Genomic DNA, 26,053 nt, shown 5'->3' on the forward strand with positions numbered 1-26,053 from the left:
AAGCATCTTACCTGGGCTAAAGAAAAACAGAACTGGTCTGTTGCTCAGTGGTCCAAAGTCCTCTTTTCTGATGAGACCAACTTTTGCATCTCATTTGGAAACCAAGGATCCAGAGTCTGGAGGAAGAATGGAGAGGCACACACTGCAAGATGCTTTAAGTCCAGTATGACTTTTCCACAGTCGGTGTTGATTTGGGGAACCATGTCATCTGCTGGTGTTGGTCCACTGTGCTTCATTAAGTCCAGGGTCAACACAGCTGTCTACCAGGAGAGTTTGGAGCATTTCATGCTTCGTTCCGCAGATGAGCTTTATGGGGATGCTGAATTCATTTTCCAGCAGGACTTGGCACCTGCCCACACACCAAAAGCACCAAAACCTGGTCCAGTGACCATGGGATTACTGTGCTTGATTGGTCAGCAAACTCGCCTGACCTGAACCCCATAGAGAATCTATGGGGCATTGCCAAGAGAAAGATGACAGACATGAGACCAAACAATGCAGAAGAGCTGAAGGCCACTATTGAAGCATCCTGGTCTTCCATAACACCTCAGCATTGCCACAGGCTGATAGCTTTCATTCCACATCACATTGAGGCAGTAATTGCTGCAAAAGGGGCCCAAACCAAGTATTGAGTATGTATGCATGCTTATACTTTTCAGAGGTCCGATATTGTTCTATGTACAATCCTTGTTTTATTGATTGCATTTAATAGTCTAATTTACTGAGATTGTGGATTTGGGGTTTTCATGAGCTGTAAGCCATAATCATCTCAATTATGACAAATCACGGTTTGAACTATCTTGCTTTGCATGTAATGAGTCTATCTCCTATATTAGTTTTTTTGAGTTTCACCTGTAGCTACAAATTATTATATCATATCCAGGATCTATGTGGTATGTTTGAAGAATATGTATATATTGAAATATTTGGTATTTAAAGCCTGTATCAGTAGTAGTGTATCTGTTGCATGTGGCTAAAATTTCAGTAGCTTGCAACAGCTGCCCACTTTGGGTTCTGCCTCACTCAATCCCAAAGAGTCCTATGAAAAAGAGACTGCACAGTTTTCAAAATAAGTCTGCAGGAGGATGAAGTTTCAGTTTGCTTGATGAGGTCAGTGCAAAAAAGAACAGTGAGCTTTGAAAATCTTTGCTTGAAGTGGAAACCAGTTGGTGGGGGAAAAAAAGGAGAAAAGGCATGGGGTGGGGGGAAGGGAAGAAGAAAGCAAAAACAGATGGCAGAGAGAACAAAAGGAGAGAACAAAAGAAAAAAAGGTGGATTGAGTAGAGAGAAATGACAATAATTTTATTGTTTCAAGGTTCTGAATGTTACTCAAACTGATTCCATTGAAAAGGTTCTTTTTACTATCTCAGTGTGGAGAAGAATAATATATATTTTCCTCTGGATTGGAATTGAAAATCCTTTGGAGGTTTTTTCAAAAATTACCTTCCAAGTTCTTTACTCTTGATCAATATTTAAGATATTGCAACGTGTAGAATAGAAACTGGATAATGATATTGGTTAAATAGCTACAAAATTTCTGGATTATGTCCGTCCCCCCCCCCTTTTTTTTTTTTACATTTAGTAAACACCTGAGTTACACCATGGGTTAGGTAATCTTTAATTAAAACTTCTGTTTTCAGGGTCTGTCAGTAATTCTATTACATGTTTTATTATCGCCCCCCCCAGATGTTTACTTTGGCTATTAAAAATTACTGTTGAAAGGGACTACGTATCTGATACTAACATGTATTAACAGCAACCAGAATTGTATTTGCACAAAATTGGAAAGGTGTGGAGATCCCTACAGAAAAGACGATAATAATTTTTTAAAAATACTAGAATATGCAGAAATGGGTAAATTAACACTTGAAATTAAAGAGAAGGAAGATACGGAATATTTTGAAATATGAGATTTTGTTTTAACAATGGTTAACCAACAGAATCAGAAGTTAGAATATTTAAAATTGCAAGAGAAGGATTAATTTTACTATGAGGGCTTATTATGATATGTTTATTATTAATATAAATTAGTGTTAATAAGTATTAATATTATGTCAAGAAAATACTGTTATTATATGACTACTACTAATGAACATTATTACTATGATTATGATTGCTAAAATTAACTGTAACCAGACAACACACTGTTTGTGTAGACATTGAAACTGTTGCTCTTTATATAGCAAAAATTAAAAAAAATATTTTAAAAAACCACTATTGACCATAGAACACAACACACTTCATTTCTGCTTTCGTAGTTGTTCCATGCAAGACTGTAAAGTAGTAATAAAACGGTTTCCATTCAGACTTGATTGTAGAATTGATATGAGCATGTATACATCAATGCTAAAATATGCCAGCATTTTTTTAAAAATCAGGAACATTTGAGTTCAGCTGATAAGTCATAATGAAGTTTTTCTTTTTTTGGTTATTCATCTTGTCTTTGTTTTCATATTGTAGATTGTTGGAAACTTTTTTTTATCTCAGTTTCCTTATTTTGACTTTGTAGAGCATCCTATTTTTTAATAAGATTAGAATGTCTATACAAAAATTAGGCTCCTGAGGAAGGGAAGTGCCTGGGTTGGTCTTTATTTGCTTTCAGTTCATGGATCCCTGATTAATACCTGAATTGGCTCAGTTAGAGCCTCTTTCTAATGTAATTAAATGTTGCATCTTTCATCCTGAATTCCAGCACAGTCATAACAACTTATTAAAAATCAGACTGTTTGCCAAAGAAACAGGGATGCTACTTCCTCACATTTGGAAGCAGGAAACAGTATTGTAGCACTGTAGTATAAAACATACTGCAAGCTTAACATAAACTGAAAAAAATCATCCACCAAAAAGATGTTTTAAAAAATGATTGTCGGGGCCCCATGTAGTTTGCATAATTGTACAGTCTGTTGTAACCCAAACATTTTGGCTCTCCAGCCATCACTTTTGCTTTGTGATAGGCAGCTCTGGCTGGAATGTGCTATGTTGTTCAATTCTTCCTTAGCAAATTGAATCCATCTAGATTGTAAAGCTGATTTTCCTTGCTCTGATAAGTTGGCTGTGATTTTTTGCAGTGTGCACAGCCAAAGTTAAGGATGATGTGAACAAACCATAGCAAGACACAGCTCATGCATTCTTCCAGCCTCTTTCTGATCCATTTTCCTGGCAGTCCCCAGAGCAGTAGGAATGAGGAGAAGTCACTGACAGAAAACTCATAATAACAGTTTGTCAAATAATTGAATATAATAATAATCATTAGTTAACAAATGCTGCACAGGCCTTGCTTACTCTGTTCTAGTCAAACACCAGTGGAAAATAACTCTCAAATACCAGAAGTACCAGATTTTTGGAGAAAAAGCGATTTTCTGCAAAGAATGGCTAGCCACAGAGCATCACACAGTTTGGCTTTTAATAAATGTTTACTGCACTTGATTTAATGATTTCCAGGTTCAGATGCTTCATGAATTATGAACAACACTTATGAGAATCATGAATATTAAAGGCTAAATGAAATATCTTTCTTTTTTTCTTGTATTCAGCACGGATGGCTATTGCTTTGCGATGGTGGAAGATGAAGATACTGGAGGACAGAGTTTTACTACTGGCTGCATAGGTTTAGAAGGTTCTGACTTCCAGTGCCGAGTAAGAAAATGTTGTGAACTCAACCTTTCAGAATCGGTCTGGATATTGTCGGGAATTAAAATATTAATGTTCTGCATTATTTTTACAAGGTCAAAGAAACAAATTGAGAATATTATTGCCATTAATATGAACAGCAGAAATATTCTGTGTTTGACAGAAACACAACCACAGCCAACTTATCCATGCTAAGAAAAGGCCAGCTCAGAATTGTAAAAGTAGTAGCAGCCATAGTTATTAACAAATCACTGCAGTTGTTCAGTTGGTAACATGGTTGTTAAGTAAATCTCCTCATTGACTTTGCTTGTCAGAAGGTTGCAAAAGGCAATGAAAATACTGCAACCGTCGTGCATACATGCCAGTTGCTAAGCATCTGAATTTTGGTCATGCAACCACAGGATTTGTAAATATGAAAAAATGGTCATAAGTCACAATTTTCCAGTGCTGTTTTAACCCCAGTTACTAAGCAAATAGACCTTAACTTATGTCCACAATTGGAACTGGAATTTCTATCCTAAGTTGTTGCAGTGGTAACTCAAGTTGGACCCAGTTTGACAACATTTTTTGTCGATGGTTAAACATATCCAACTTCTCCAATGGGTCGTTTTTGCTGGAAATTGGCAAAAAAGGTAGCAAATCACAAGCAGATAACTGCATCTAGCTGCAAATGCCAAATTTGTCATTAGTAAGGTCTTCACTAAATTGGGGCCCTTGGTTTTTAATGGAAACTCAAATCCTAATGGTTTTTTAAAACATTTCCTCGTAAGTTTTAGGAATTAAATTGCACATGTAAAAAAGATACAAAGGAGTTTGATAATGATAAGCAACCTGAGTTATACATTGCATCCATGTTGAAATAGGTGCACTCTTTAAGTTTTTAAGACAAGCACTTTGAACGGTTTGCATGCACACGTCTCCTTATAGTTGAAAATTGTCATGAACTGTTTTATATAAAAGTTATCTATAATTATTACAGGACACTCCATTGTCTCAACCAAGAAGATTAATTGCATGCTGCACAGATCAGGATTTCTGTAATAAAGATCTTCACCCTACTCTACCACCATTAGAACATCCAGGTAATAAAGATTACTAATCCTAATATCTTAATACATATCCATTTTTGAGAAAGACTACGTAAGTTTGTCAAGGATGATACGACAATGTAAGCATTTTGTATGGTGCCCTTTTTCATTCAACCTAAGATGATTTTCTAAATAGTTTGCTCCTCTGAAATCAGGAAAACTTATCTAATAATATAGCCTTAAAATGCAGGACTGAATTACTTGTTTGTTTCTATTTAACTAGATGACTGGTTTATATGTAGCAATATACTCCATATGGTTAAAATGACTTCATTTTAAGAAAATGTTTTTCCTTGAAGAATATGTGAAATTTCATTTGTGCAGTATATCTACTTAGTGAACCCATTCGTCTTTAGATTCTCTTTCTTTAAGCACTTAAGCACTCAATGAGTTCCACTCAATTAAAGACCATGTAGTAATTAAGCTGATGTTCAGTTCAGTCAATTTATTATTTATTTATTATAAATATTATAATAAATATACTTATAAATATTATTAAGAGCTGCGGTGGTACAATGGTTAGAATGCAGTACTGCAGGCTACTTCTGCTGATCACCAGCTGTCAGCAGTTGGGCAGTTCGGGTCTCACCAAGTTCAAGGTTGACTCATCCTTCCATTCTTTTGAGGTGGGTAAAATGAGGACCCAGATTGTTGGGGGCAATATGCTGATTTTGTAACTGCTTAGAGAGGTCTGCAAAGCACTGTAGAGCAGTATATAAGTCTCATTGCTATTGCTATTATTTATTATGATGGCAATATCCCAATATCTCAGGAGTTGCCACAAAGAAGTGGGGGTCAATCTATTCTCCAAAGCATCTGAATTCAGAACAAGAAGTAATGGATGGAAACTAATCAAGAAGAGAAGCAACCTAGAACTAAGAAGATATTTCCTGACAGTTAATCGGTGGAATTATAAATGCTTCAACACGGGAAGTTTTTAAGAAGAGATTGGACAATTATTTGTCTGAAATGATAGAGTTTGCTATCTGAGCAAAGGTTAGACTAGAAGACCTGGTTGAAATAACATAAATATATATCTATGTAACAGGAGCTTGACCTTACATGCTGCTGAGCAAAACTTAGCCACTGTAATAAAAGGCAATTAATTTGTGAGCAGCTTCAGAGCAGGATCAGAACAATCAAGATATCTGCTGATAAGAAGGAGGATAGACCTGGTTCAAATGTTTCTATGAAAGGAGCAACAAAGAACATATTCTGTGGCTTCTACCTATCTACAATCACAGAAGCAGACAACTGATGCCACAGGTCTTTAGCCCATTGTGTTCTTTATGAAGTGATAATTTTTTTCAAGAAGTCTACAATGTGCTGAGAAGTAATGCCAATGGCACTTAGACTTATATACCACTTCACTGGGCTTTACAGCCCTCTCTAAGTGGTTTACAGAGTCATCATACTTTCCCCAACAATCTGATCCTCATTTTACTGACCTCGGAAAGATGGAAGGTAGAGTCAACCTTGTGAGAATTGAACTGCTGAACTGCTGGCAGCCAGCAGTCAGCAGAAGTACCCTACAGTATTGCATTCTAACCACTGTGCCACCACGGCTCAAATAAGGACAACTGAAAATCTTACTAAATTTCTGAACTGTTTTGATTTATCAATTGTCAGTTGTCCAAAATTCTCTTAATTCATTATTCTGAAAATCAAGAATTTAAACCTCCAGCTCAATATTTTTCTTTAACAGGAAACAACCTATGCAAAATCATTTTCCAGACACAAGCATTTTTCACTTGTCATGTGAAAAATAGATGTTTCTGGTTCAAAAAGCTTATAACCCAGGGTCATATCTCAAGGGAAGGCACAGTCTAAAGAAATCCTTTAGTAGTAGGTTCCTTAAACTACAAATTAACTGAGATACAGAAGAGATCATAGGAAAAGTAAAGGTGCCGTACTTTGCAAGGGCTTTTCCTCGTGCTATCATTTTCTAAATATGAAGGAAATACATATACATGGATAGGTCAGAGTGAAAGCTAACCAAACACAAAGGCAAAAAAATAAAGTCTTAATTTACTGGAAACAAGATAAAAACAGAACATTCACCCCCACTCAATGTTCCAGGTTTTAAACAGCTTTCCTACGCAGTAAAATGTCCTTGTAAGAACAAGGAGACCATACCCTGGTTAGGCAGGATACTTATTAGACAAGCAGGAAAAACAGTTAATTTCCATTATAATGTTGGAAAGAATAAAAATATTGGATATGAAAAAAGCAAGTTTCAGGCAGAACAGATTTTAAAAAAAATGTCTTTACTGATTTTATGCTCTTGCAATGGTGGTGCCACTATGTCTGGCTCTCAGGCTAGCGATGAAATAAGTGGGGACATGAAATTGAGTTTGATAGGCTTTCATTGCAGACTTTCACTGCAACCGTAGTAAACCTGAACATGCTTCTAGTTTATGAATGAAGAAAATTAGTTGGAAAATATTAGGTATTTCTGAAATGCAGAGAGATTTCCTTAGATACATTTTTTACAGGAGATTGCATAGAATCTATCTCGGAAATATTCAAACTGTCTTCATGGCAAACAGAAGACATTTCTCTGAATGCAAAGCTTATAACTGTAGCAAGGACTAAACAAACCAGTGAATAAACTGGTTCTTCAGAACATCTTCAGAAAAGAGAGGACATGAGATGACCCACATTGCTGCTTCTCTCTCCACATGGCTGCTTCCCAAACCCCAGACCATGACCCACTACTGGGACGTGGATTATTTGGAACTGGGCCAGTGAGCAACGGGCCAGTGTGCATGCGCACTCACCTGACTTGTGGAACAGTGTCCAGTGTGTACACCCATGCAGCTTAACTCATTCAAGCTCTAGGACAGGGGTGTCCAACCTTGGCAACTTTAAGTCTTGTGGATTTCAACTCCCAGAATTCCTCAGCCAGCAAAGCAAATTCTGGGAATTGAGGTCCACAAGACTTAAAAGTTGCCAAAAGTTGGAATTTTGCGACTTTTTTTTTTTTTTAGCTATGAACACTAAAGTATTTTTTCATATCTTTCATAAAAGCAATTTCAAAATCACCAGCCTTGTTTGGTCTCTACACTACTAGTAGATACTATAAAATGAAAACATTAAACCTGATGTAAACCGGAGATAGATTCCTTGTCTGCCTCTCACTTCAGAGGCAAACCAGAAAGGAAATGTTGTTCAGGGGCCAAAATAGACGATGAAATCAGAGCTTAGAAGTAAACGTGCTTAATAAGAAAGCTAAGAGTCCCCTAGGCACCTCCTTGTTGTATCATGCTGGTAGATCCGAAATACAATAGCCATATTCCAGGGCCGATCAATAAGGATAGAGGACGTGCAGCTTATGGTGTGATTTCTCTTCATCTTGTCTTGCTATATAGAACACCGAAAGAGCTCCTCTTACTCTCTCAAACAACCAGATGCATGCTGGATCAGTTTGCAGTTCACAGATAAAGAAATGTATATTTGAAATAGAGACCATAATCTCCTAAAGTCTTATATTTGTGATGGTGGCTATTAGAGATATATACTGTAAATCACAGTAAATCTTGTTGCTGCTACTATATTAATTGGATAGTATTTCAGTATGAAATATTTTAGTATTTCATTTCTTTAGGGAGTATTTTTTAAACTGAATATATTCTTTCCTCCTAACCTTCCCACATCTCAACATTTCCTAATAAAAATGCAATTTCCTTGAATGTGCATAGTTGCTAATAACAATTACACCGGAAACATTTACAAATGTCATGATTTATTGTGTGGATGTTCTGAGGCTGGCTTAGATATTTTTTTTCTGATGTAAATGTAACTTTCATAAAAACACGCTTCTAATTTCTAACCTAAGTTTTGACCAGTCCTTTATGAGTGCTAACTATCTCTGGAGTCCTGATGTCTATTTGTAGACTCACATTAGCCCTGGAAATCCCACTGCAGATATGTTTGATTTTTCTTTGTTAAATTTCTGTGCCACTAAATTTATGTAGAGTCAAATGTTAATGGTGGTTGAAAGTTGGAATAAACTATCTGTAAACTTTAACTTTTAACTTCCACTCCATCCTCCTCATTTTTTTTAGAGATAAGTTGCCTATCTCACAATATGTGTAGTTGATAATTGTACCATATGCAAATCCATGGAAGTGAGCATCAAACTGGAGTATCAAACTGGTGGCCCGCGAGCGGATGCATCTCGCGTATGCCATGTCTACCTCAACTCCGCAAATGTCACAATAGGTCACATGACGGCAATGTGACACTGTGAATTTGACATCCGTGCAGCAAAGTATTTTACCATGGATACTTTACGTCACTTCTGCATTTGCTACCATCACAGAATTGTCCAATACCCAAACTATTAAAAAGAAGAATGGGAGTAATTACCAATGAAATCTGGATTTAAAATGATTCAGACTATTATAAAACTGGTTGAATTCAAAAAATTCAGAACAGGCATATTCTTTGAATTTGATTTTGTTCCAGCTCCTGTTCTGGATAGCAGTGGTTAATGTGAGAAACTTTATAAATCACATCTGGGTGCTGCAATTTTTAATGTCACCACTGTCTTAATTTTATCTTTCCCTCTTACTTGCTGTTCACAAATATGTGCAAACGGAAGTTCTCATTATCTCTGATTGATAAAGGCTTTTGTTTTCTTCTTTAAGTTTTTTCAAAGGGAAATGTTCACCAGAAGGCTCTGCTAATTTCAGTGATTGTCTGTAGCATACTCTTGGTATGCATCATCATATTCTGTTACTTCAGGTATGTCTGGAAAAGAAAATTATACTTTTATCCTTGACTGTTTCTTTACAGCACAATTTGACACAAAAGATCATTTTAACGTGTTCTAATTTCTTGCGTTTGTATGAAGATTGAGAGAACAATTTGGTTTTAATAGTACTTTTGACACAGCTTTGACAGTCAGAATGAAAATGTACAAAAACTGAGCCTGTATGTATGAGATAAATGGAAAGTGGGTTTGTGAATAAAGTAAAACAAGCGTGGTATATTAGAAATCATCATAAATGCTGGTTTAAATTATTGAGCATTGAGATTTTTAGGATTTGAGGTGAGGTTATAATTCCAAAAGTATTTGATATTCAGGCATAAATTGAAATGTCTAAAATATTCAGATTTATCAGTTAAACATGACTAGACATCAAATTGTATTTTTTTTTCCGGTTAATGATGAATTTTAAAAGTTTCATTACTTCTTCGGGTTGTGCCAGGGTTGAAATAAATATTGCAGAGTTGTTTTGTGAATTAGGCTCATGGAAATAACACTCCAGTATACAGTGTGTTGTTCTCAAAGGCATCATTAATTTTTCTATATATTTATTTGTTGACATGCCTAGAGGCATATATCCCATTATATGTGGGGTGGTTTGAGACTTACTTAAGTGCATGTATGACACACATTGGGACATCCTGATTAAACTTTGCTTCTTTTCTTGAGTATATGCCACTGCCCCTCATGGCCATGGGAAACATATTTTGGATTTAAGAAGGTGGTGGGCAGGTGTGCCACATTTGCTCATAGGTAATTCAGATCATCCTTTTTCCTATTGAATTTGGATCATTGTACATTCTTAATGCTTAAGTCTCTGAGATTTCTGTTTTTTCTTTCTTTCTGAGTAACACAGTGTCTTAGAAAAAGAGGCCTTCCTTCCTTCCTTCCTTCCTTCCTTCCTTCCTTCCTTCCTTCCTTCCTTCCTTCCTTCCTTCCTTCCTTCCTTCCTTCCTTCCTTCCTTCCTTCCTTCCTTCTCCCAGCTGCATGGCAGCATGTGTTTTTCAATTTCATTGCAAGGATGGTTGTGATTTCACCCAGGCTGCTAGTAGTACTGAGTAATTTTAGCCTCCTTTCCTTCAGATAGGAGGCGGTTCAGGAGTTAACGTTTGCCATATGCTTGTCCCTGTTTATTACAGAAGTAATAGATTTTTGCTCATTGTTAAATGTAATCAGATAGTTATAATGTATGTATATAATGATAATAATGAGAAGGGTACAAATTTACAGAGAGACAAACAATGTCACAAAGGTTTTAAAATGCTGAATTATTCATAGCATTTAACGATGGAAAAATGGTAGCAAACAATGGTGGAAACATTACCTTTTGCTTGCTTTCATGACCAACCAGTATTGGCAGCATCACCTGTAGTTATTCTTATATATACACCTGCAGGTATAAAAGACTAGAAAGGAGACGGCGACCTCCTCCTTACAGCATTGGACTTGAACAAGATGAGACATATATTCCACCAGGAGAATCCTTGAAAGACCTCATTGAGCAGTCACAGAGCTCAGGAAGTGGTTCAGGGCTCCCTCTATTGGTAAGAGAAGAGTACTGGGATCATAATTATAATGGTCAATCTATAATATAAGAATTGTCACTATTTGCACAATTTGTTTGCATCATATCTCAACTAAAGAAAATAACAGCATTAGTGTTTCATGAAAAATATAGGACAAAATCTATAGGCTGCAGGTGAACAGCTAAGAAGATTTCAGTTATGTAGGTTTTCCGTTCTTGCTTTTGTTTTATTATTTGGATTGGATTTTGTCCATTTTTAAAATTACAAAATCTTCATTTTAATTTTGTATTTTTAAACTTCATTTTCATTTCAAAACAAGTTGAAAGAATTTTAATCTTATAAATGAGCTTTGTCCTTCACTTTCCAACTGAATATTCACAACTTGAATGAATATTCAGGGTGAACTTGGTATAAAAACATTGGAGATGCATCTTTAGGTAGACAACTTTAGACTAGCAATTCTGGGAGTTGAAGTCCAGACATCTTAAGGTTGCTAAAGTTGAGAAATATTTGGTTAAGGGATTGACTAAGACCAAGAAAATCCAATTGCATGTGTGTACTTAACCATAGAAGTCCACTAAATATCTGAGCGTCATTTGTTAGTGAACACAACTGAAAGTATATTTTGTCCTGATTTTGGCCTACTGAAGATATTTGTTGGGCACAGAGAGAAAAGAAACCTGTACTAGATAAAGGAAGACCTGCAAGATCAGAAAAAAGACCTAATGCTATTAACTCAAGAAGAAATATAAAGTATTGAAAATGGTTCCAACCTTTGAAAATTTTCAAAAATGGTGTCTGGTTGGAAGTAGGTATAATGCCAACATTTTATGTCTCTTAACAGGTACAGAGGACTATAGCGAAACAGATTCAGATGGTGAAGCAGATTGGGAAAGGTCGCTATGGGGAGGTTTGGATGGGAAAGTGGAGAGGAGAAAAAGTGGCTGTCAAAGTTTTCTTCACCACCGAGGAAGCCAGCTGGTTTCGAGAGACAGAAATCTATCAGACTGTCTTGATGAGGCATGAAAATATTTTGGGTGAGTGACATAGCTAAATGTAATCTCCGCATTGTCCAATCTTGTCTCCCCTGAGGTGAAGTTTGCCTCATTCCTTTTGATCTCTTAAATTTGTTAACATTTCTTCTGTACTTTTTACTTTGGCAAAAGTTCTTTTTTTATATTTTTTTGATATTTTGATTGTTCATAATTATAAATATTTTTAGTAATTTCATAGTAGAGCTAGGTTCTTCAAACAAGTACATTGCTGGGGTTATACATCCCATTGCTACTTTATTATGATGAAGTAGCTGATACTGCTTTGAAGCGGGTCTTCCACTAGTTTGACTGAATCGTTGGCCATTTCTCAGCTCAGTGTGCTGAAAAGCCCATTAACTATCCTAAATTTATGACCTAGAGCAGGGGTGTCAAACTCAAGGCCTGGGGGCTGGATTTGGCCCATGGGGTGCTTAGATCTGGCCTGTTGGGCTGCCCTGGAAACAGTGTGGCACTGGCCGATGGTGCATCTGCCAGTAAAAATGGAGCTCAGGAGGGTCACGTGCTGCTTTCCTGAGTTTCATTTTCACTGGCAGAAGTTTTCAGGTTGTCGGGAGCCCATTTTCACTGGCAGAGTGCTCAGGCCCCACCTGAGCTCCTTGGCATAAGTGATGTTCAGCTGGCCACACCCACCCTTGCCATGCCTACCCTGGCTCCCTGAGGTCAAACACACCCCTGATGTGGCCCTCAATGAAATCGAGTTTGACACCCTGGCCTAGAGCATCATTTCCAGTGGGAAGCTGGATCTCTACATCTACATTGAAAGTTTTTTATGTAATATTATTAGGTGCTAGACCAGGTACTTTAATTTGTTTTCCTAAAACAGACAAACTGGTAACTACTGTGAACCATATGCATGAAATACTTGGCATTTATTCCATGCAAGTAATTGTCATACTGCAGGTAATTTTCCCAATTTATTTTCAAGTCACAAGTGGAAAAGTAACAGTGAATTTAAAATTATTTCTTATGTTGTCAGTTTTAGCCACAACTCCATACTGTACTCAACTGAGAGACAACAAAGGGAAATAATAAATTTCTCTACTCATGTTTAAAATTTAGGTTTTCTTCTTTTAATCTGTATCTGTTCTGAGACAAATTTCAGGTTTGGTAATAAACCTAAAAATCCCATGGTGCTTCTAATTTTGTAGATGTAAAGTTTTATATTTAGAAAGAAATGTAGCATATGGAGTAATCTGAGCTGTTCCTGGAGAAAGTAGGATGACTTTGGTAAAGCATCTTGGCCTTAAAATTCTCTAATTCAGAAAGGTGCAGTACAAACTGTTCTCATCTGTGACAGTAAACCAATCTTATTTTTGCTGACTTCCTTTAGCAGAGACCAGAAATGGATTCCAGGTCTTAGTACCTTGAGACCTTTGGAAATTTAGATAAACTTCTCTGACTCCCAATTTAATCTCAGCATTCAGGGCATTTTTATTTAAATTGAACTTTGAAGAAAAAATCCATACAAGAAGCACCAATACCACTCCTAAACATGTTGACAAACATTATCTTCCCTTAAGGTTAAAGACCTGTGACCAAAACATTGGACTCTAGTTTTGAATTAAAATACAGAAGAAAATGAGAAAATGGTTCCATCACCCATATCTTTTGTGACACTTTTCATTTCAAGGGAGAGAAAAGGAAAGCACTACATAATATAAAGCTTAACATAAGAGGCAAGCAGTCTCTGGAGTGTATGCAGACTGAAATGGACAGAATGTCAGTGTGAATTGAGAGGAAGAAGTTAGAAGAGAGAAAATAGAGAAAGGGAAGGAAAAAAAAGACGGAAAAAGAATTACTCATTTTTGTTTCTAGACTGATTGCAGCTCTAAGTAGGTTACCCTTTCCATGGGGTTGAGCATTGGTTTCAAGCAGAAAGATAGAACGGAAAGAAGGATAATATATTATCCTTCTTCCAGATTTTACCATTTTAAATGAAGCAAACAAAATCTTTAAAAAGTATGATATGTATGTAGTTACTTACCAAGCACATCTAAATGATATTAAAGTAACCAAAATATCTTTACAATCACCAAAAGCATGTCACAACTTTTGAGCACCCCTAATGTTTGGAAAGGGAAAGTTGAAAAAATTGACACACCCTTATGAGTGTAACACCTTTCATGGAAAAATGAGTATTTGAGATGTTATCATTGCAGCCAGAATACACTGTAACTGAACCTGTTTATAGCTGGGCTTCTATTTCCTCTTTTTTTTCTCTATAATCTAGCATTCTTGTGAGATTTTAAAGATTTATAGTACAGGACTATGTTCTGCATTTGTCACTAAAAGCTGAAATCCTTGAATAGAAAACAAAAGAAGATAATGATAGTTCCAGATCTTCCTCTCCAGAAGGTTTCATTTGTTCAGAAGCAGATGATGTATAGTAAAGATCACATGGCAATTAAAGAAAAACATCAGTTGTCCTGATGTGACTGAGTTAAAATTATTGTAAATTATATGAATAAAAATCCTGGAATAAAAATTTGGATTATCTCATGTTAAGAAATCAGTGGCTAATGGCTAAAAGACTATCAAGTATGTAATATTGTGCTATTAAGATGAGACTAACCTTTTTTTTCCAGATGTATTGGATGCCAAAGATAATGTTTTAAAAACGGTTGGCTGCTAATCTGACTCTAATGTAAACCTGTCCTACGCTTTCTTAATATCTTTAACTATAAATTGTATTGTTGGGAAATGAATACAATTTAATATATTAATGTACTTTTGGATTAAATACAAAGAATTCTGAATCTATCACATTCTAATGAACTGTACGGGGCATAGGGTGCTGCATGCAATGCTAAGGGTTTATTTTATTTATTAAATTTTTATGCCTATTACATTTTTATCTGCTAGGGCATGGATGTCCAACTCGCTGCATCATGTTGCTGTCACGTGACATTTTATGACATTTATCCCATTCTCAGAGCTGGGGTGGGTGTGGCCTGCGCATGAGGCATCCAGCCTACAGGCCGCCAGTTTGACACCCCTCTGCTAGGGAATCTGGGTTTGCTGTTTCTTAAAATTACTAATTACTTTAGAAAAGTCTTAAGAGGGTGAGCTGGCTCAGCAGTTAAAGACACTGAGATTGTCAGCTGGAAAACTGACAGACTGGATTCGAGACCTGAGCTCTGTGCGACGGGATGAGCCCCCATTACTTACCCCAGTTCTTGCTCATCTAACAGTTTGAAAATGTACACATGCGAGTAGATAAATAGGTATTTCAGTGGGAAGGTAACAAGGCTCCTTTGGCATATAGTTATGCTGGCCATATGATCCGGGAAGTGTCTTTGGGCGATGGCTCCCTCAATTAAGATATGGAGATGAGCACTGCCCCCTAGAGGTGAGCATGATTGGATAGGCGAAACCTTTACTTTTACCTTTTAGAAAAGTCTTGTCTTAATTTTGTCTTGCAGGATTTATTGCTGCAGATATTAAAGGTACTGGATCTTGGACACAACTTTATCTTATCACTGATTATCATGAAAATGGATCTCTCTATGATTATCTAAAATCTACTACCTTGGATACAAAAGCAATGCTGAAACTGGCATATTCCTCTATCAGTGGATTGTGTCACTTGCATACCGAGATTTTTAGCACCCAAGGCAAACCAGCAATTGCTCACAGGGATCTCAAAAGTAAAAACATTCTGGTGAAGAAAAACGGAACTTGCTGTGTAGCAGATCTTGGTCTGGCGGTTAAATTCATTAGGTGGGTAAAATACAGCATATCTTAAGGAAGCTGAGTCTCTTAAACATTTTTAAAGGGAAAAAAAAGGGGGGGGGTTATACAGATCCTTGAAATGAACATCAGGTGGGAATGCTGTCCATCTTCTAGCAGCCAAGCTGTTGTGGTAGGAGTGAACAGTTTTGAGGAGTTGAATACCGCAGCTAAAGTTGTGGCCTGTTGGCCACAGGCCCCTCCCACAGCCGAATCAGAGGAGGAGGAGGCGTGGGAGTAAGGGTCAGCATCAAGGCAACCTGAGAGCTCTGAGGGGGAAGAGGGAATGGAGCTGTCAGAGAAGCAGAGTCTGGGCTGTCCATCAGCCCTCAGATGCAGAGTCCACAGCTCCCGGGTTTGGAGGTGGCTGATGAGGAAGAGGATGAACAGCTGGGCCCAGTGCCTCATGTGCAGATGCACAGAAGGGAGAGGAGAGAAGAGCAGTGGAAATCTATGGGCTGATCCTTGGGACAGAAGAGCCACCATTGCTAATGAAGCCCTACCCTAGCTTTGGAGATAAAAGGCAGGGGGCAGAGATGAGTAGGTGTGGCAGACAACTATTGATCTCCCTGTGGACAGATTGTTAGCCTGCTCTGTGTGTGTGAGAGAGAGGGGGGGACTGAGGGGGTGGGAACTGAGAGACAGAGAGGGACTGAGACAGAGAGAGAGAGAGACAGAGATTTTTTGCTGGGACTGCTTGGCTCCTAATAAAGGAAACATTTATTTTACTACAGAGGGTTAGTCCTGTTTGGGAGCCGGGTCAGAACAGCTAAGTTTGCTACCATTTCCGAAAGCCACTGGAAGCTCTCCTATAATCATATTACCCACTAGGAGGAGTAGAGGGGGAGGCTGTGTGAATTTTGTGGCATGATGCAAATAAACCAGTTTCAACTAATATGTTTTCAAATGGAAGACTGTCTTTTTCAATAGTTTGAATTATACTGCCACAGCACAAGTGCCTTTAAGGTAAGACCACACCTGGAATACTGCATCTAGTTTTGGTCATGACCTTACAAAAAAGATGTTCAGACTTTGGTAAAAGTGCAAAGAAGAGCAACTTAGATGATTAAGGGGCTGCATGGTAAAACATAAGAAGAATGTTTGCAAGAACTGGGTTTGATTAGTCTAGAGAAAAGAAGGACTAGGGGTGTCAGGATAGCAGTATTCCAGTATTTGAAGGGCTGCCACAAAGATGAGAGGGTCAACCTGTTCTCCAAAGCACCAGAAGGCAAGAAAAGAAATAATGGACCTGGAACTAAGGAGAAACTTCCTAATAGTGAGGACAATTAACCAGCGGAATGGCTTGCCTTCAGAAGTTGTAAGGCTTCATCACTGGAAGTCTTTAAGAAGAGCCACTTGTTTGAAATGGTACAGGGTCTCCTGCTTGAGCAGGGGCTAGACTAGAAGACCTCCAGGGTCCCTTCCAGCTTGATTCTGATGGTGAGGTAGAGACACATTAATATAAATGGTTCTGTTCTTAAACATCGTTTTTATTAACTATGTATCTTATATCCACAGTATATCTTCTTTAAGATCATGAATAGTAATTCTTCAGCTTTTTTGTTACCCTATATGAAGGCATTAGCATCTAAGGCATCTTAAGACACTTGTAAGAGAAATATAATTGTAATTCTCACCATCAGAATTCCAATTTATTGCCAGCAAACTCTCAGAAAAGTCTCCAGCATCCTCTGCTGAATTCTGAATTTTGCAGTTTAATGCTTAATGTAACATTTGGTAGGGATTGTGTTTTAAAATGAGCATTTGGTTAAGACTTGACAAGCTTTCTCTGTAAGAATAATTTCCATTGAGACTATCTGTTAATTCTGACTTGCCTAGATATCGTTTTAATTTGAAAAGCAGTGGGCGTTTCTCTCTTAAGAGCAGTTTTGGTTTTCGAAGAGAAACTGCTTGCATACTTAATTTCCGTATCTCTCTCTTCCCCCCCCTTCTTCCAGTGATACAAATGAAGTGGATATCCCACCAAACACCAGAGTAGGAACAAAACGCTATATGCCTCCAGAAGTGCTGGATGAAAGTTTGAATCGAAATCACTTTCAGTCATATATTATGGCTGACATGTACAGCTTTGGGCTCATCCTTTGGGAAATAGCAAGGAGATGTGTTTCTGGAGGTAAATATTTTAGGCATGGCTGCCTGCCTTTAACATCATATTATCACCTTTTAGCATCTACAGAGTTCGTGTTGGAATGTATTACCTATGGTCCTCAACTTACGACCGCAACTAGGAACATAACTTCCATTTCTAAGCAAGCTGGTTGTTAAACGAGTCATACCTGACTTTTACGACCTTATTTGCCCCAGTTGTAAAGTGAAATCACTTCAGTGGTTAAGTTAATCATGTATTGGTTAAGCAAGTCCATCTTCCTCCATTGACTTAGTTGTTGGAAGTTGGCTGGGAAGATCACAAAAGATCATTTACATGATGCTGAGATGCTGCAATCATCATAAATGCATGCCAGCTGCCAAGAGGCCAAATTTTGATTACATGACTGTGGGAATCCTAAGTACAAGGACCACTCATAAGTCACTTTTTTCAGTGACGTTGAGTGCTAAATAAATGGTTTGTAACCCCAGGACTACCTGTAGTTAGATTTTTAAGGTGCCATAAAATTTATTTTTGCTGCAACCCGTTAACCCAAACTATTCTCCAGAAAATGTTTGGGTGTGCTTTTTTTTTTTTAATAACAGAGAAAAAGAATTATAATAGCTTTTTAAAAAATAATTGGTGGCACTAGACTAAGTCCCTTTCTACTCTTGGGACTTATTATTCCTTTTCTGGAAGGTCTTACTTAGCCTATAAAGATTTATTCTCTATTTTAATAGACTCTTTTAAAGATGCAATATTTCATAATTGTAATGGGAATTTGGAGTTCATTTATGGGAACTGTTGTGGATATAAAAATTACCGCTAAAGCAAGAGCACAGCTGTTGTTTGAGCAAAAATACAATGAGGTTGATTTTGCTTAGGTACCATGATTAGCAAGGAATTTAGTTAGATTTAAGAGCAAAAATATAGAAAACACAGGTGTTAACTTCACTTTAGAAGGACTGGAAGTGTGTAGGATTACCCTGATAGAAAATTAATTCTGGATTCAGGAAGATTTGGAATGCTAACCCTATTTTTTTTTTACTTTATTGTATTCTTTGTCTTAAGAATGTTTAACATTTCAATGTTTGTAAAGTGAAATTGGCATATTGTAGTGCCCATTTTAAAGGGGCATAGCATGCAGATCTATTCTAATAATCTGAAGTCATCTAAAAAAAGGAAATTGGACATTTTGGTAGTACTTCCGATTACTAAAAAATCAGAGGACAGCTTAATCTTGGAAAAGACCAGGTTCTAATTTTCTTTCTAAAGTTTTTGTCATGAGACTTATAAACCTATTACTGGAAAAGGGCCTTCAGCTTTAGCAATAGCACTTAGATTTATATACTGCCCAACAGTGCTTTATAGCATTCTCTGGGTGGTTTACAAATGTGAGATATTTCCCCTAACAATTTGGGTCCTAAATTTACTGACATCGGAAGGCTGAGTCAACTGTGACACCCGTCAGGATCAAACTCCAAACTATGGGCAGAGTTTGCCTGCAATCCTACATTCTAATCACCAGGGCTCATCAGCTTTGATGAGGGATGATCAGGGAGAGGTGAAGACAGCCCATCCCCGAGAGTTCCCAGAATATATATTTCATGTAGGTGTAGTCTGCTTTAGTTTGTCAAGATTATATCTGTAGGTGTGAATTGATAAACAAATCTGCTTCAAAGAATCACTAAGTCTCTGTTGATTTCTGAAGCCCACCAACTTTCTACAATAAATTCTCTTTCATCATATTGATCAGGATAAAATATAGCTTGGTTTTTTTTCCTGCTGCTATCCATATCTGTGTTGAGTTTAGTTAAATTTGTAAGTTCTTAATCCCACAGGAATGTTCAATTGAACGTAACTTATATATTTGCCAAATGGTTTCCTTGCTAGGTATTTTTGAGGAATACCAACTTCCTTATCATGACCTTGTTTCCAGTGATCCTTCATATGAAGACATGAGGGAAATAGTATGCATCAAAAGATTACGGCCTTCATTTCCCAATAGATGGAGCAGTGATGAGGTACGGAGATCATCTTCAAAAATAGGGAGGTTTTTTTATCCCAATTCTGTGTGAATTTTTTTTAAATTTGAATCACATGCTTAAAAAGAAGAAAAGGAATACCTAAATGTTAAGACATTATTCTTACTTTAGGGTAAAGTATTTTCTTTTCAATCCATCCATTACAGGTAGGCCTCGACTTACGACTACAATCGAAACCAAAATTTAGGTTGCTGAGACATTTGTTAAGTGAATTTTACCCCATTTTACAAGTTTTCTTGCCACAGTTGTTAAGTGAATTGGTGCAGCTGTTAAGTTAGCAACACAGTCATTAAATAAATCAGGCTTCCCCACTGACTTCGCTTGACAGGGAGGTTGAAAAAGGGGATCACTGACCCTGAGGCATTACAACCATTATAAATATGAATCAGTTGCCAAGTGCCTGAATTTTGATCTTGTGACCATGGGGATGCTGCAGTGGTCTAACTGTGAAAAAAGGTCATAAGTCACTTTTTTTCAGTGCTGTTGAAATTTAGAATGGTCACTAAATGAACTGTTGTAAGTCAAGGACTACCTGTACTGAATGCTTTTGAAAATTATTTAATGAAATATAGGCACAAAAAAGAGATTCTAACCCTAATAATGGAAATCCAGAGGTGTAGTTTAGAGTGAGAAATTGAAAAAAAATATATTCTAGAAAAAGGAAGAAGAAAAGCCACTTCTAAAGCATTGATGGATTGTTGAGTAGGAGTCAGGTTGAACTTAAGAGCACTGAATAAAAAATAATTGTAACTTTTATACTCTAGGCTGTTTCAGTGGTTTGACATATTTGCTTGAAATATTGTAATAGTTTGTTCTCATGAACAAAGCAACCATCCAACCAACCCATTTATAGGCATGGCTACCTTTCAAGTACACTGGTTGACTAGATCCATCTAATTCTTCAACTTCAGTGTGTGAGGAAATCTTAACCCTATGAATTCCTAACTAGGATGGCCAAAATTTGCACGGAAAGGAGTGGAGATGGATTGATAAGTGGGAAGACAAGAATATGGGCTGGATAACTACTGGATCATATAATATGATATATGATCCAGAGAGAGGGAATTGAGAGGTTGGTGTTTTTTTCTATGCCCTTTATATTCTCCCAGATACAGTCCTACTAAATTCTTTGTAGAATATGAAGTCCCAAAAGTGCCTTTTCAGGAGGCAACTGGACTTACTTGTTTTTTCTTTGAAGAAGTTTCACTTCTCATCCAAGAAGCTTCTTCAGCTCTGACAGGATAGTGGGGAATGGGAGGATTTATAATCTTTGCAGACAGCTGGTCTAAGCACTTGGAGGCTTATCTGTGTCCTCAGGATCACCTGAGTAGTGCTCCTGGTTCCTGTAGTCTGCAGTTTTTTTCTCTGGAAATCCATTCTTAACTCCCATACCATTCAAAGGGTGTTCATCCCAAATTGTATAGCTAATTGTATAGCTCACTACTCAGGTGGCCCTGAGGACACAGATAAACCTCCTAGTGCTTCAACGACCCTATAAAAGGATGCAAATGACCAGCTTTCTGCAAGGAGTATAAATCCTTCCATTCTCCACCGTCCATCCAGTCAGAGCTGAAGAAGCTTCTTGGATGAGAAGCAAAAAGTCTTCAAAGAGAAAACAAGAAAGTCCTCAAAAAACTTTGTTGGGACAACCATGACCTGGATGACTCAGAATCTCTACAGACTTTGTAGAATATGGATCCGTATAAATTATTTTTACAAACTGGCTAAACAGCATAGTAGCCCTGCAATAGATAGTCTGGGGATGCTGTGAATCTTCTGCTCCTTGTTTGTAAATTAATATGGGAAATTGCTTTTCTGAAGCTGATATGCTGATATTTTCCTTTAGGGGAAGGAGGGAGAAAGTAGTCTGTACACTTTCCACTGAGAATTTATAATGAAGCAAAATTGTGTTTTGGAATCAGTAGACTAGTAATTGATGTATTGCAGACAAATCTGCCGACAGTTATGGCGATGCTATGCAGAGGTCATTAATCTTGTTAAGTGGTACAGTGTAATGCTATTATTGTAGGAGACAGCTGTGATTTGGGAATAGCAGTCTTCACTTAAGTATTCTGCAATTAGATTTAAAAAGACTTAAAAATGGCAAGAGTTGTAAACAATCTTGAGTGAGTGATGGTGGGGACATACACAAAATGGGCTTTTTAAAAAAAAGTGTGTGTTTGGGAGGGCGGGGGAATAAGAGTAAATTTGCAGAAATTCCACAGAGATGTTTGCTTACTACATTTGCTGACTACTTTGTAATCTTCAGCAACCTAACCAGAAATTCAGGTTTAAAATAACACAAAACTGAGTAGTGATGTTATATAAGTTGCAGGTCTCTTCTTGTAAGTTCAAACCAATCCCAGAAATATCTTCCTATCCCCAACATTTTAAGAGATCCGATGCTATTGAATCCATATTGGAAGAGCAGGAGCAGGATATTTGTGCTAAGAACACTTGTCTTAGAACGTTTTGGGTGTAATCTTCACAGACTGCTCTTCAATGCAAAAAGAAAAAAAAATCATCAAATGCTTCAAGAACAAACATATTGTTTGAATGTTATTAATTCCATTGATCTAGTCTCATTTTAAAGGAGAGTGGGATTCTCTCAGAGGCCAAGTCTCAACAGAATATACACAAAGAATCTAGTAACATCTACATAATCAGAACAAAGAGCAAAATAATGTGACTTTTTCGTATAAGTTTCCTTGCTCAGATGAGTTCTTTGATTTTTCAATAATATTGAAGAGGTCTGTCTATAAGGCCAGATAGATAATATTAGCTTATGAAATATTCTTGATATGTGTGTGTGAGAGAGTGAGTGCAAAAGAGAGAGATAGAATGCTTGTATAGAGATGTAAATATATGTATACCTATTTCTTTTTCACAGTGCTTACGACAAATGAGAAAATTAATGAATGAATGCTGGGCTCATAACCCTGCTTCCCGGCTCACAGCCCTGCGAGTTAAGAAAACACTTGCCAAAATGTCAGAGTCACAGGACATTAAGCTTTGATTCAGCTAACAAAAGCTAAAGCTCAGAAAAAATGGACTTTCCTTCTGTGTTTCAAAGAGACAGGAAGAAGAATGACATGCCTTCAGTAATATGAACCTTGAATACAGATTTTGGCAAAGCATTTTGCATACTGGGGCAGAAACCTTTCCAAGGGAAAGAAATGTGGTTCAGTCAAGACCGACCAGACAAGAAGACTTTTAGTTTCCTTGGAGATTAATGCAAGAAAATATATCGATAATTGTTTCTAGACTATGAATGCTGCTTTCTATGAAAGCCTTTATTATTAATATTGTTATTAATATTTGAAGTTTTTAATTTTCATGGGAATGAACCATTGCAGTTGCAAAGTCCGAAGAAAGAATTTTTTTCTAACACAAAAAAATACAAAATTGCATCCAAAGTCCTACTGATAGAAAAAAAATTGTTGCACTCTTAAAATGACCCAAACCCAATTTTAAATTGTTATGCAGGATGCATGCTATACCTGGGGAAAAAAAAAACAGCTAAGCCATGATTTGCAACCAAGCAGTGCCTTGAATAAAGAAGATATTGTCATGCAGTTCCTTGTGTGTAACTTTTAATATTTTACATTCATGAAACTTGCAGGAACATGTCATCAAAACGAATTTCTCTTGGCCAATTCTAAATTGTCATTCCTGTAGAAACATGGGCTTTGGTCATACCCATAGGGTGTATCCTTCTATTCATGGAAATATGGGAGTGATATCAGCACATAATTATTCACTTAATGAGACTTATGCAAGTTATTCTGACAGAGGACTGTGCCTTTGGGGGCTTTTTGACTAATTTTTTGGCCTTTTTACACTCAGTGTTTTGAAAAAAAAATGTCTTAGAGAACATTTGTTAAAGGTTGAACTCGTGTATTCTCACTAGCATTTCAACGGTAAATGAAGGTGTTCCCAAAATTGCATTAAAAACCTTTTGCCTTAAGGTAATTGAGTTAAAATAAACTGTGTTGATAGAAATGTTTCTAGAGAAAAATTAAGGTACTGTTTCCTTTTATTTATTTATTTTTATATAACTAAATTGGACAATGCTATATCTCTAACCATTATCCCATAGTTTAGGTGAAAATGGACAATGTTATTTAAGTCTTTCAGCCAAAATGCAAAACTGCATATTTCGGAATTCCTGTGGTACTTTCTCTCAATTTTGCATTTTTAAACAAATTTTGCTAGTTTCAGTATATCGTAGAAATGGTTTTGAACATGGATGTCAGCCTGTTTTAATCTTGTTTCAGCCTTTGTTACACTTTCTACCTTTTGATGAACTATCTTAAATCTGGATTGCTCATTTAAAGAAATTCACAAAATAGTAAGAGCTATAAATGGGATATATATAAGAAACACACATCTTTTTGACTTGGTTATATGCCCCCCTTCCAAATATTTCTAAACTGCTTTAGACAGTGAGATAGGAGCATGTAAATTTTAATAAATGTTTCTCATATTTATAATAATCTGATTTATCTGAGGAGTAATTTTAAATGATAGAACCATAGTTGTTTACTGGGTTTTCAGAACAGATGGGGGAAATACAGATTTGAGGACCCGAGATTTTCTGCTGTGCCTTTCACGGAGAGAAATTTAAAACTGGGAAGTACCATGCATTTCTTCATTCTAAAAGCAGTGTATAGAACATTTTTGTCTCTATGAAATAGGACATTTTTGTTAGAATTCTACAGATAGCTACTGACCTTTCTTTCTCTTTGTAAGATGCATGGATGTAAGCAAAGTTACTTTGGCATAAATTATTGGAATGAAAGCAAATATAAATGATAGTTAAAAATTATTTCCAACATCATATTTCTGAGAAGAGTATGATGTATTTGGATAGATCATGTTCATTAGTGTACCCTTTTACAATGGCACTTTTAGTAACGTGAAGGAATTTCTACATTCAGTCTCTAAGAAGATTCCACAAAGCCATCTAGAATCATTAATTAAATACAGCATACAGCACCATGCTTTTTAAAACCTGCATGTACTTATTGCTGCATTCAGTTAAGGATGGCTGATTCTTATTGATGTAGGCTAATTTATAGGCTATTCTAAAATCAATTCGACTTCTGAAGCTATTAGCTGCCTTCACATGAAACTTTTGTTCCAAAGCAGTTGATTGTGCACAAAACCAGTCGCTTCATAAGTTGTACCATTCCTCCTTCTGAGTGCCTGATGTCTTGACAACTGTCTTCTATAAATTAACCAAGCCATGATTATGATTAGCTTAATGGAAGCTGGGAATGTAAAGCTCTAAAGAATCTTCTACATGGTTTCAACGAAGAGATACAACCAATTTAAGCTCTGACTACATCATACAGGGTTTAAACTTGTGCAATTAAATTGCAGATCTCCAAGATATTCTTTCATTCCCCAGAAATATAAATTCTTCAATTTCATTTGGACATATCCCTGTACTTTATATATGTTAATAAAGTGTAGAAAATACTCAATTTCAAAGCAAAATATATATATCAAGGAAACCTATTGGCCCCTAAACAATATTTATAGTCAAATTGCATTATTTTCATAGTTTCCCTATGCAGTTACTCTGTACCACTTAGTCTTGATTAGCAAACTACTGGAATTTGCAGGTGGACCTATTTAGAAATTTTGGAATAAATGTCCAGACTGGTTGGAGCTTTCAAGAAGCCATTGGATGCCTGAATTATGAAGTCAAGTCCTCTCAGGGCTCAAAGAAAGTTCTTTATGCCCTGCTCTCAAAATGTTTCTAAAAGTCTCAAAATCTGTAAATCATTTCACTGCTAACCTTAAAGCTGATTTTTTTTAAAAAAAAAAAATCTGTTTTGAAAGAAATGGTCTTCAAGTGATATTTTCCTCAAGTTGAATATTTGTGTGATTTACATCTGTCCAGGTGCCTGGATTTAAATATATATGTGGTTGTATCTCACACTGTTGGGAATTGGAATAAATCCACCATGCATATTAAATGTAAGGTGTGTTATACAATAGCCAATAAATAGCTGCAAATAAAACTTTTATTTATGAAAACACAATATGTGATACTGTGATCTGAAAACAAAAAAGACATGAAAAGATAC

The 26,053-nt window shown here is 36.6% G+C and overlaps 1 protein-coding gene across 5 annotated transcripts in view; it reads left to right on the top strand.

The window, feature by feature from the left end:
• The window catches only part of BMPR1B (bone morphogenetic protein receptor type 1B), a 215,419-nt gene extending 189,644 nt beyond the window's left edge, over positions 1 to 25,775 (top strand). For all 5 annotated transcript variants that reach the window (XM_087935918.1, XM_087935917.1, XM_087935916.1 and 2 more), the window contains 9 exons: positions 3,534 to 3,636; positions 4,610 to 4,712; positions 9,371 to 9,467; positions 10,890 to 11,037; positions 11,864 to 12,056; positions 15,497 to 15,794; positions 17,762 to 17,937; positions 19,804 to 19,934; positions 22,846 to 25,775. In XM_087935918.1, coding sequence (XP_087792044.1) covers positions 3,534 to 3,636; positions 4,610 to 4,712; positions 9,371 to 9,467; positions 10,890 to 11,037; positions 11,864 to 12,056; positions 15,497 to 15,794; positions 17,762 to 17,937; positions 19,804 to 19,934; positions 22,846 to 22,971 — 1,375 coding nt within the window. In that variant the 3' untranslated portion in view covers positions 22,972 to 25,775. The remainder of the gene's footprint in view (positions 1 to 3,533; positions 3,637 to 4,609; positions 4,713 to 9,370; positions 9,468 to 10,889; positions 11,038 to 11,863; positions 12,057 to 15,496; positions 15,795 to 17,761; positions 17,938 to 19,803; positions 19,935 to 22,845) is intronic.
• The last annotated feature ends 278 nt before the right edge of the window (positions 25,776 to 26,053 follow it).

The sequence above is a fragment of the Pseudonaja textilis genome, chromosome 6, assembly GCF_049901715.1.
Source record: "Pseudonaja textilis isolate UNSWEBS1 chromosome 6, rPseTex1.2, whole genome shotgun sequence".
NCBI lineage: Eukaryota > Metazoa > Chordata > Lepidosauria > Squamata > Elapidae > Pseudonaja > Pseudonaja textilis.